The 12641-nt window shown below is 47.2% G+C and overlaps 1 protein-coding gene across 2 annotated transcripts; it reads right to left on the bottom strand.

Moving 5' to 3' along the window:
* Positions 1 to 15: 15 nt before the first annotated feature.
* MED31 (mediator complex subunit 31) lies at positions 16 to 3423 on the bottom strand. 2 transcript variants are annotated; one of them, XM_065852797.2, is made up of 5 exons: positions 3265 to 3423; positions 3017 to 3077; positions 2836 to 2913; positions 2101 to 2197; positions 16 to 1407 (listed from the first exon to the last, which is right to left on the bottom strand). In XM_065852797.2, the coding sequence occupies exons 2-5, from the start codon at positions 3039 to 3041 to the stop codon at positions 1215 to 1217; spliced, it is 393 nt and encodes a 130-aa protein (XP_065708869.1). In that variant the 5' UTR covers positions 3042 to 3077; positions 3265 to 3423; the 3' UTR covers positions 16 to 1214. The 2 variants fall into 2 exon arrangements, with proteins under 2 accessions (XP_065708869.1, XP_065708870.1); XM_065852798.2 differs by lacking the exon at positions 3017 to 3077.
* Between the last annotated feature and the right edge of the window lie 9218 nt (positions 3424 to 12641).

Genomic DNA, 12641 nt, shown 5'->3' with positions numbered 1-12641 from the left:
ACTGAAGAGTAAGACTTAAGTGCTAAATTATATCTTTAATGGTGAGAAAGGGGGGTGTGAGGGCAGGAGATACAGAAAAATCTGCTTATTCTTCCTAAATCTGACTTTACATAGCTACTGAATCTGTTAAGATAAAATTGCAGCACCAGAGACGTTTAATGGTTTATCTGTTCAGTCTAAGTATGGTAAGGTAAATGCTGACAGTCCTGGTGTCACTGCTCACGTTAACAGTTGCAGTACCTGCTCCTACAAGGATAAATATAACAAGAGTGCAGCATAAATACAATCTAAAATATGAAAATTACATCCCTGACAGCTGCTGAGTGCAGCACAAACACAATCCAAAATATGAAAATTGAATCCCTGGCAGCTGGAAATCAGTGTTCTTACAATAAAAACTATACAGGAATAAATGTCAAATGCTTCTCCAATACTGCAAGCGTTTACGCCTTTTTTGTAACACAAATTGTTTTCACTACATGTACTCTAGAGAAGCCGAAGAGCCACTATTTCACTGGCAGAAAACCAATATTAAAGTAAGCTCACTTTAAGGGGACAGATACGGCTACAGCCTCTTTCCTTCTGTTGAGTATCTGCAAAGCTCATCACTACTGATCTCTGCTCCACTCCTGCGATCCTTGTCTGGTCACACTGGTCTAACACATGCTATCAGGACAACTGTGTGAGGCTTCCAGCAACAATAATTACCAGGTGAACAGAAATTATAATAACACAGCTTGGTTTCAAGGCAAAAATCCACATCTTAGATTTTGTGCAATATCATCACTCTGACCTTGCTCATCCTGCAGTTGCAGAAGAGGTACATGAGGGAGCTCTTAGCTGCACTTTAAGACATTTAATCTCCAGGGAAAATGCCTCCTAAAAACAGACTTCGGGGCTACACATTTTGTTAGATACCTAAATGTCAGTGTCCTCAGAACTGTTTTGTTTTCAAAATCAAGATGAACCAATAAGTACAGTAAGTAATCCTCTTACAAGATTCTCCACGCTACAAAATAAATTGCAGAAGTAGGTATTTATCAGTCTTGTCTCTTTAAAAAAGTTGATGAAAGAAAAAAAAAGCCCACCCATCACCTGATAACAATTACATGTACATACACACACCCAGAGCGAAGCCTACAGGAGCTCCTTCCCCTCCCGTAAATACTCAGCAGACACAAAGGACACCTTAGCATCACTCTCCCAAACGTTTTTCATTTTACAGAGGTGTTGTTTTGTTGCTGCTGCTCCGCAAGCGCTTGCTGGAGGCGCATTCTCTTCCGTGAATAGTGCTGCCAGTGAAGAATCTGTTGCTCGTCAATAAATTTAGCACACTGAGCATTTACCAGTTCTTTGCGGAAATGTTCATACTGGAGCAGCTCTAGCATATGCAAGCATTGAGGATACCTGGATTAAAAATAAACATACTTTAAAAGGTACACTAAAACTGGAGTCCTCAATAATTCTTCAGTTGATTATTTTAGTTTTGTCATGGATGTGTTTTACTCAAGTACTGAATCACGTAAGGCTGTACATATTCCACAGGCTGTACCTTAACAACTTCAGTATCAGGCGAGGAAACAAGGAGCCCAATAGCAGTTTATAAATGGATATACATGCTTGCTTGGAGTAGCTTGTCTAATGGCTAGATTTTACTAAAACAAATACGAAACAACCATACCTGTTTGAGAGCTCATTTAAAGAGAATAACCAAGAACTGTTTTCCTAAAATTGGAAGGAGTTTGCACACTCACAAACATGCAAAGTCACCCTAAAAATGTACTCACTGGGCCTAACTGAAGCAGTTTTGTACCACAATATTCCATAGCTTTATTTTAAACAAATGCTAAAGCGCAGATACAGGCTGCAAAAGGAAGATTCCATGCACCACTCATGAAAGACAAGTTTTATAATTTTTTCTATTCTTGCTACATCTGGCACCGGAAGCAGGAAAATCTGTGTTGCAGACAAACACGGTGGGGAGGACAAAGGTAAGGTTACAGGCAGAGGTCAAATACAGACAGGCTACAGTACAATACACAAGAGAACAGGAACATCAAATCATTAACAGGCAGAAAACTAACTGACTTTAACACTTACTTCAGGTATTTTGCATATTCAGGTTCTTTCCAATAAAGTAAATATTTAAGATAATTTACAAAAGCTTTGTCTTTGAAGTAGCCTCTTTGTGCAAGAACTGAAATAAAATCACAAAGGAATTGTCAGTTACAGATGTGTGAAAAAAATCTGCCAAACCTGGAGAACAAACATTCACAAAACTATTCAAAAAGGCACTTCAGTTAAAACCGTATCACTGCAATCAACTTTTGATAATTCAACATGAAAAAAAACACAGAATATACTATGTCAAGACATTAGGCATAACAGACTAGTCTCCTCTCCCTTGTAGTAGGTATCTCTCATTCAACTGCAAAGAAGAGAACAGCTTCTTAAATATGAAATTTTGACTGTAGCATCAAAATTGGCAGGGAATTAAATACCTGAAACTACTATTAACATTAGGAAAATTCTGGTTTCAGGTAAACAAATACTGTTAACTTGACATTACTTGTTTTTTAACTACAGACTTGCACTTATTTTCCCTCCCCCAGACAGACGCGCATCTTCTCCATTCCAACCCGTAAAACATTCCACATCTCGAAAAACCCACCTGTGAGAAACCTGGCCAAGCGGAATTACACAGACTGCCCTTCCGCTGTGAAAGAACCGGTCCCTTGCCTGTGTTTAGCCCTCTCCCTTTATAACATTGCCAGTAACAATAAACACCATTAAACTCCATTTATTCCTCAGGCTCGTGATATTCAGAGTACTCACAGTTGAGGTAATTTGGATTTGCCAGGCACTGCACGAACTCTAACTCCAGCTGGAACCGAAGTCGATTTCCTGTGTCATCTGATACACGAAAGGATTAGTAAGAACTACACTCACAACAGACCGGAAAGTAGTTCTCTCAGTTTGAGCCATACACATGTTTAAACAGGAGAAAAAGCAGTACCTCTCCATAACAGATACAGATTCATTTAGCAAAGCCTTCATCACATGAATCAGCACCGGGCCTGCATTAATAAACACCGTGGTGTGTGGTTTTTGTTCGGTTTGGGGTTGTTCTGTTGGGTTTTTTTAAGTCAAGCAATGCAAAGAACGGCAGAATGCCCCGGGTCCTGCGCGGCAGCACCGGCGGCCTCTCGCGCGGGCCCGCGGACCCAGCGACCCGAGCGCCCGGGGGCAGCGGCCACCGCTCACCTGCGTCCATGGCTGCCGGGGCTGCGCCACCGCCCGGCGCAAGATGGCGGCGGACGGAAACCGGCGGAGCGCAGCACCCAGGCCCGCTGGGAAGGCGGCGGTTGCCCGGCAACGGGCCGGGCCGCGGCTCCTCGCTCGGGGCCACCGGGCGCGAGGAGGCGGAGGAGGCTCGAAGGAGGGGAGGAGCCCCCGGGGGGGAGGAGCCGAGGGGGAGGAGGAGCCCCGGAGGGGAGGAGCCCCGCGGGGGGGGGAGCCGCCAGGGGGAGGAGCCGCGGGGGGGAGGAGCCCCCGGGGGGGAGGAGGAGTCCCGGAGGGGAGGAGCCCCGGGGGGGGGAGCCGCCAGGGGGAGGAGCCGCGGGGGGGAGGAGCCCCCGGGGGGGAGGAGGAGTCCCGGAGGGGAGGAGCCCCGGGGGGGGAGCCGCCAGGGGGAGGAGCCCCCAGGGGAGGAGCCCCCAGGGGAGGAGGAGCCCCCAGGAGAGGAGGAGACGAGTGAACCGATGAACAGCGGAACTGACGAGATTCGGTTTTCTGTGGAGGTTTTTGCCACGTCTGAGGCTCGGGGGTCCTGCTGGAGCCCCCTCTCAGCAGAACTTCTCTGTCTGCACGCAGAGAGCAGCCCGCCCTGAGCCCACAGTGGGGATCTCAAGGCTGGAACCCCTCATTGCCCTCACCTGGCACGGCTCTGCCCTCCCGGAGGCCCAGACGGGGCTCCAAGGGCTCGGTTTTGTTGCAGACCTTTGCATTTACGTTTTTACCGTTTCTGCCATTAGTGAATCGTCAATCCTCCAGGTTTTGCAAGGAGACCTTATGTTCCAGATCGGAACTGTTCATGCTCTTAACATCACAGATTTAGTGATGCACAATGTGAGTAAAGAGCCTTTTGAAGAAAATTGATGTTGAAGTTAATTATTTGTTCTGTCGTGTGAGGAAGCTTTCACTATATAGGCAATTCAGTTCCAAATCCATTAGAAGGTATCTTTAGCGTCAATGTTCTAGTCATGGTTTTTCCCCAGATCAATAAAAGCTTGAACTGTGAAGGATAAAAATGTATGATCTTGTGTTTGTATTTCCAGAACATTCATCTTAACTTTGTTGATCACTTCCAGAGCAGGAGGAAATTGAGAGATTCAGTTCCAAAATACCAGACCATGTTGGTTGTGGGGTTTTTCGTTTGCTTTGGTTGGGTTTTTTGTGCGTGGTTGGTTGGTTTTGGTTTTTTTTTCCTTTCTGCATATTGGACAGAGATTTGAGCTTGGACTTTGTTCTGTTTTTCACAGCAACCTCACAATGAGCCAAGTAGATTTCAGTCAAGCTCTGCACCGAATTCTTCATTCATGAAAAGCCTGTGTGAGAGTGAAAGCGGCCAACAAGCAAACGCTCCGTGCAGCGGAGCAGAGCCGCGCTGTGCGTCCGCGGGCTGGAGAGGAGCCCGGGCTGGAGGGGAGCTCCCGGGGCTCTCAGTTTATTCCACAAGCTGCAGCTCTGCCTTGTGTCACATACGAGACTGTCAAAACTGGGCTGAAACAAAAGCCCCGCTGGTTTAGCTCTGTCAAGGCAGCTCGGGTTCACCGCTACAGCAGCTGTGTCACCAGGCACTGGTGCAGCACTGCACACAGACCCACCCGAAACCCCACCGCTATGACAGCAGTGTCACCAGGCACTGGTGCAGCCGTGTCACCAGGCACTGGTGCAGCACTGCACACAGACCCACCCGAAACCCCACCGCTATGACAGCAGTGTCACCAGGCACTGGTGCAGCCGTGTCACCAGGCACTGGTGCAGCACTGCACACAGACCCACCCGAAACCCCAATGACTTTTTCCTTGTTGTTTTCCCTTTCTTTCCCCCCACTTTTTTTTTTTTTTTAAGTGATTTACTATTTTCACTTGAACTATTTTCGGCATCTTAGTTAGCAATTTTCTGTAATATAATACTATTTTTTTCCTGTGCAGTGTGATTTTATTTTCCTGGAAATTGGGTTATAAAAACCATCTAAAAAGGATTTATGCATACTTTTCCTTAATAAAATAGGGTTGGTTTTTTTTAGACGAGGTTTAGCGGTTGTGGAATACTACCATTGCTACACCAGAACACAAGTCCCTCCCCAGTAAACACAGACTGTGGGCTAAAAGCGGAGATCAAACAGATCCGTGTGTCCGCGTTACTATTCTGGAACGCGATTTCCATCCCAAGACTGAATTCAGAGAGCGAATCCTAAGAAAGGATTGGTCGCAGGAATAAATTACTATGTGGGTTTGCTGGACTTAAGTCAAACATCTCAATTCTTGGCCATCAAAACTAGGAACAAAATTGGAAGTCAGGATCATATTGTAATAACTAAGAACATTCTCTAGGAAAAGTGGGGTTTTTCTTCTGGTTTCAGCTGTCGGTTTGGTCGAGCTGTGGAGCGCGTGCTGGGCACACGGCCGAGCAGGAGCCGCCGCGCCGCGGAACCCGCGCGTCCTCTCGCCGGGGCTGCACTGCGCCGCGTTGGTCAAAAAGCTCTGTCTGGAACCGGTTTTTCCTGAGACATTGTGAAAAGTTTGGTAAAATTATAGCAGATTTATATATAAAAGAGAAAATTTATCTAACTAATAGATGAGATATTTACTACCTTAAGCAAATTAAGGTGTTGAAAATTGAAAACTGCATTAAAAAAATAACACGTGGCCGCAGTAGTAATTACAGGTGGGAACTAAGTGACAATAGAATTTTAAATTCTGTATAATAATCATAGTAAGTTGTATATTTAGGAAAATCACAGACAGCAGGACACTGAAAGGTCTTCCCACACCCACAGAGGAACACGGTGCCGCTCCCCACACGCGCTGTCTGAGCCCAGCGCGGGGGTGTCAGCCGCCCCCAGCTGCCGCACAGGACTCCGGGCTTTTTTTAACATTCAGTGAAGTATCCCCCACCTTTCCAAAAAAGGTCTCTCCTTCAATAGATGGGATATCAGAAAAGCACTTGACTCTTTCGAGGCCTTGCAGATTCCATTTCAAATGGATATGAAAACGTCTCAGGTAGATAAAGATCTCGCATGTTCACGTCTATGAGTTAATTCAGAGCTGCTTCTGAGGGCCTGAGGGTGGGCACTGTTGTCTTCTAATGAGCGGCGTCGTTCCTGGTCACCTGCAGCATTTGCCACACTGCACACTTGTAATTGACGAAAATACATTTCTAGCTAGATGTGCCTTCCACTTAGTTAAGCTTAAAATTTACACCCGTGGGTTCCAGAGAACATGAGAAGCTATCGGCCAGGTTCTGGCATGTTTAGTTATGCTGATCAGTGCTGGCCGTGACGCTCTTCAGGAAATGGGGCGGTTTATGGTGAAAATACCAAATGACATCTCCAGAGTGGCGCAGGGACGCAGGCACTGAACGGAGCCACGTCTGGGGCGCGAAGGCGTCGAGACGTCGTCAGACACGGGAGAAAGCAGCGTCCCGTCCACGTGCTGTTAGATCCCGAGGTGGGCCCCGAGGCAGCGACACGCTGCAAAGGGCCGGTCTGCGACATCGTGGCGCGGTGCGTTTGCCTCAGAGGGAAAAGGAGACCCAGCAAGGCTCCGCAGTGGAACACTGATCAGGAGAAACAGTAAGTGTTTTATACGCAATGATTGGAACCCAAGACATCCCTTTTTGTTCATACATATACCCATCTGCTTTAGAATAGACTGCAAACTTGTACTGACATGGATAATGACATCTTAAAGGATTCTACCCATAGAACGCAAGACAGAATTCTGGAGACTGGAGAGCATCCTGCTTCAAATATGGTTAAATAACAGAGAACAAAGTATGCATTATGTTATATTTATAACAAGCCGGTACAAAGTCTGCAATTTTTTTACTCCAATGTTATAATTGTAATTAAATAGAAACAAGATCATAGTTATCAGAGACTGAAACAGTTGTCAGAACATATTTAATTAAAGGCTTAACTGTTCACCAAGTTCTATTTTCTGAGGTCAGGGAGCTGGCAGGTGCCGTGCGTTTCAAAGCCTCCGACAGCGCCAGGAGAGCGACCTCCATCGCAAGACCCCGAGCACCGGGCGATGAGCTGTGAACTGGGTCGAGTGGTGTAAAAACGCTTCAGAGGCCGTGACTTAGCGCAGCTGCTGGAACGTGTGCTCGCGTGACTGCGGTACCCTGGAGCCACTAGGTGCGCTCACACAGGCTGCAGGTGAGGGCGTCCTGCCGGTAATCATAGAACAGACCAACAGCTCTGCCACCCGGCATGGCAGCGTATTCCTTACAGGAGACTGCTCTGGGTTGGTTTGTTTGGTTTTAATTAAAAAATAGGGAAGTTTGCTGTCAGTCCCGCTGAGAACGGGGGCTTGGGAACAGCCTTTTCCAACAGCGGAGCCCGGCGAGCCGCACACAGAGCTGCTGTGAGCGAACGTACGTTTTGGATGTCTCGTTCGGTTTGTACCAGACTGCCAGGTCGGCTCTTTCTGTAACTGGCACAAAGTTAATGCTGTGCTGCTGCTTTTTTATTTTTCCTATTTCCGAACACAAGCAGCAGAAACGAGCAGCGGGCGCTTGGGGGTCGCTCAGGGCTGCCCACAAACAGGGCTCCTGTGCAGTGAGTGAGGCCGAGGCCTCAGGTCTTTCCAGAAGCTTCCAGCGGGAGGGCTGGCATAACGGGCTGCAGAAAGAAAGCTGGTAGTGAATATTCTGCTTGCTCATCCCCGAAATGGGCCAGACTGCTGGAACCTGAGCTGCCAGCTCCGGTCTGAAGGAGCTTTAGGCTTGCCCTGGCAAATCAGGGGTCTCAAAACCAAGAAACACCAGTTAGGTGGAGAGCCCGACTTCAAAACGTTGGGCTTGTGGGTGCTACTTCAATGCTAGGGAAATACGTACGTATGCAGGGAAATACGTACCGATGTACAATACTGATTCAGACTAGAGACTGACTTTCCCAGGTATAAACTGGACGAGCAGCTGCAGTTCATACAAGCCTGCCAGTTCATGTCAGCTGAGGATCAATTAGCAACTAAAGTTATAATAATTATAAAAGTTATGATAAAAATGAGTAATGTTAATTCGATCACTGGGGATAAATAGAAAAACCAAATAATTTCTTTCTAGTTTTTATACCAGCATCTCAACCGCCTGGCTTAGGAAAATTAAGGGGAGGAAAAATCACATTCTCCTATTCTTGCACACTATCGTCTGCCTACACTGGAAATAACACCGCAGCTGCTTTTACAGATAAAGCAAGCTGGAAATGCATGGTTTCCTATAATGCAAACATGATTAGCAAGACTCCTTGCTACTGGCAAGTAAAGCTCTGAATATCCTGTTCACTCGCCCACAACCTCGCCCCTTCATGATGAAAATAACTGTAATTCTTGGTTGTTGCACAGGTGGTGCACAAGTAGTGACAGTTCCATGGATGCCTACGTAAATATTTGGCAAGAACATAAAGCCTCTCTTCAGCCGCAGGTCAGTGCCTGCAGCCGAGGTCGTGCAGCGCTCAGGCGAACGAAAGCGCCCAACTCCTCGGGGAGCGAGCCTGAAAACGCCTCTGGCAGGCTTGGCTGCGGCCTCCCAGCGCCGGGGGGCGTCCGAACTGTCCGACGTGTGAACCTCAGCAACATGAAGTGACCTAGAGCTTATTAATAATGACACGCCAGTATAAAGCACATCTTGACATGTTACTTGCATTACAATCAAATTTATTTCCATATTGCAATTTTAATTAAAGTATTTTGAGACTGGTGGCCATAAAAACACTGTTTCTTTGTAAGACATAAGCAAGGAACCAAGAGAGCTTGAAGACACCATCCCAATCAAGAATATCTTTGTTGGCTGTTTTTTGGAGTTCAGTGGAAACAGCCTACGTTTTTCAATCTGTTCCTTCGTTCTTCTCCGCCAGGAGGCGAAGGTGGTTTCGCAGCAGGAAGGGAAAGGGGCAGGCGTTGAGCAGGTGCTCAGCTGGGATCCAGGCCCACCTTCGCAGCCCTCGTAACGCGCGTCGCCGGCCGGGCCCGCACAGCGCTGCTCTGCGCAGACCCGGGCAGCCGCACCGCTACCCCGTCATTGCTGGAGGCGCCTTGCTGGTGCAGTCACCGGTAGAGCCAGCGAGACAGAAGAGAAGAGGCTCTTAGCACGATTTGACCCTGAGCAGCAACGATCTCCATAACAAACGCCCTGTGACCGATATTAACAGACACCTGTGCATTTCACTGGAGACACACATCTTGACTTTATGGCCATCTTGCGTGGTATTGCTTGCTTTTCTTTCTTGCCTTCATAAACATGCTCTGCTCTGATACACCTCAGTGTGCAACATCATAGCTCCTGCTTCTCTAGGAACATCTCCATAGCCATCCCAGGTCTTCACAGCAGTTTTCCCAGGTGCAAACAACAAAAGAACCACAACCCAAAGCACTTACCCTTTGTAACATCTGTGTCTTCAGTGTTCCTCGGGCAGAGAATCCTGCCCTTTCCCGTCACCTGGGTCTCTCGTGCGGACTCCAGCTCACCGGGGGATCAGCTCCAGTGCAGGGAGGGAGCCCCACAGGGCCGAGGTGGCTGCAGCGGGACACACGAACCACCTGGGAGGTCTCTCACGAAGGACACCTGTGCCCAGTTAACTCCCAGCATGCTGGTCATTATCAGCTCAAGTCACACCCCCCCCTGTGCAGGGGAGACAAAGCAGTGCAGTAGAAAAGAAATAATCTTTTTTTAACTGGCAGATTTTGTTAACTTTGTTTCTGGTGGAAAATTTGATCTTCAGCTGGCTTGCTAAAATATTTGCTAAGACCCGACCCATGTTATTGTTCACAAAGAACAGTTCACAAATGAAACTGCAACAAACTTGTTTCAGTGTCTGAAACATTCAGTTCTTTTAGGAGCATGGTTTGTCTATAAAAGTAATGTTTTATGAGCCCTGTAATGAGGCTCACTTTCTGACCCGAAACAGCTTATGAGCATTAATTGAAGATCTTTGTGCCAAATAAGGCTAGCGAGTAATTTCACGTGGGTAAATAAAGTACTGAAGTAAACACGGGGAGGATAACACGTTTTTTTTACAGAAGACATAGTCTTTTTATGACCAGAATTCCCAGTCCACATTCACACCATAATGAATGGACAGCTATTGACTTAGTGGCCCAGGAAAAGCTAAATGGCCAAAACCAGTTTCGGTGTAGGCAGCTCTATTTTGAGGAGCCGCAGGCGGCCCCGAGCTCCGCTCCGGGTGCGGCCGGGCCGTGCGCGCCGGTCCCGCGGGCGTCCCTCGGGATTCCCGCTGGATTCGCCACGGAAAGCCACGAGTGTTCACCAGGCATGCGAGAGCACAGCATGAATTAGCACATCAGCATATTGCGTTCAGTTACTGCACTGAAACGCTAAACCCCAAATTAAATAAGAAAGCCTTTGGGAGAAATCTGCCACAGAAAGATCAAGAAGCTGTCTGTTGATAAATGTATATTACTTTTTAGGCTTGCATTCCTGTACAGCAAGTGGCACAGGGATGGATGACAAGGGGAAAAGCAGGGAACAGCAGACAGAAAACAAACAGCACGTTGTGTCCGCGTGGACCCGGTGTTGCTGTGCGCTGGGAATTGTTGCACAAAGTCACAGGCCACACCCTCAAAATTGCCGGTCTGCATCTAAAACCAAGTAATTCAAAACTGAAACAGCGAGTTCCTATTACTTATCTTCTGGGTTTTGAGGCTTTAGAGTTGACGTTCAAAGCCTTCGCTCCCACGCGGTCGCAGCTCCGGGCTGGCGCTGCTCCCCAGCGGAGCTGGGACCCCTACCTGGAGCAACGAGCAGGAACCGCAGGAGCCACAGTGAACTCCACACGAACTCCACAGACCTTCGCATCACCGTGTATTCATTAGTTGGGCAAATCATTTAAGCTTTGTCTTCATGCATGAATTAGCAGGGCACATTTCTAACCAGTTTTACAGGTTGTTAAGCATGAAATACAACATTTTAGACTGAAACAGGAAAGTTAAACAACTTGCTTAAAAGTTTGAGAGTCCACAAAAGCCTCAGTAAAGCAGTTTCTGGCTTCTTCCCTTGTGCTCCTGCTGTCTCCCTGTAATACACACACACTTCCACAAGCCTTTTCGCAATGTCCCAGACTGGTTCACACATTTACTCTTAAGCAACCTAGACTCACATGAAACACTCAGAACAATTTCCTCCTACTTTTAATATATGTGTACAATACATATATAATACACACATATAAACATACGTCCAACCCTGGTGAAGAGCTCCTGGACATACAGATCACAATAGACCTGTCTGAAAAATAAAGGGGATGGTCGGCCATAAAAACCAGTTATGGGTACGAGGAAGCAAAAAGAGCCTCTGACCCAGCGCGGCTTCCTGCGGACAGACGGCCATCGGAGCTCAATAAAGGGTCATTTCACGACATCATTTATTAGTTACAACACAGTGCTGTAAAACGCGGAGTCCAGAAAATCTTTAAGCAATCTTTAGGTAACCGCTGTCTAGACATAAGTCTTCAAAAAAAAGCTCACAGTCTTCTAGGAGGAAGTATGTAAAATTGTGTATGATGTGCCATTACTGAAAAGGAAGAGGCGCTTTTGTGTTGAGGAATCACTGCTGGCTTTTGGCTGGGACTGATACAGGGACCCATTTCACTTCTCTGCTGATTTTCACCCACTGTCCAATTCCAACACATTGTCAGCAAATGGTTTTTTTACTACAACCCGGTCATTTCTCTTTCGAGCGGTAACACACCCGAGGTGGAAAACGAGGTCCGAATAAACCAAAGACTGAGTTCAAGTGAGAGCAGTGTTCTCCCGGGAGCAACGCCACGCTGCAGCGGAAGCTAACGCAGGAACCTGCCGCGTTAACGGGAAACCATCCACGCCAGAGAGGAGGCCTTGTGGTAATTCTTTATTTGCCAGGCTCTAATTCTACAACTCACCATTTAAATTAAATACAAATCAATGACAGGATGTCATAAAAGTGTCTCAGAAAGAAACATTTGCTATTAAAAGGACAGACAGATGACACATCAAATGTACCACAGCTGTAATAAAACCAGTGTTCTTCATTACCCCATATATTCGCTCCCGCCTTGGGCCTCCTGTCAATAAATCACCCTGTGTGACCACTGATGAAAGTAACATTTGTTTTCCGCTTGCACAGCAACAGAGGCGAGAGGAAGGCACTTTTCCAGAACTTTCCTTTCTGCGAACGGGACAGGGAAGTGTCTGTCCTACAGCTTTCAGCTAGACGGGGGTCAGAGTTTGACCTGCATGGGCCGAGACAGGAAAGCTCTGTGCTGCCCGTCCATGTGGGCTCTGCTCTACTTCACTCACGATAGTGAAAAGCAAGCAGCGTGAAGTGCCTGGCAGGGGTGAAATGTCCTCGTACTGTGA

This window comes from Patagioenas fasciata, chromosome 19, assembly GCF_037038585.1.
Source record: "Patagioenas fasciata isolate bPatFas1 chromosome 19, bPatFas1.hap1, whole genome shotgun sequence".
In the NCBI taxonomy this organism is placed as follows: Eukaryota; Metazoa; Chordata; class Aves; order Columbiformes; family Columbidae; genus Patagioenas; species Patagioenas fasciata.
The sequence above is the reverse complement of the archived record's forward strand: the minus strand, read 5'-3'. Positions and strand labels throughout refer to the sequence as shown.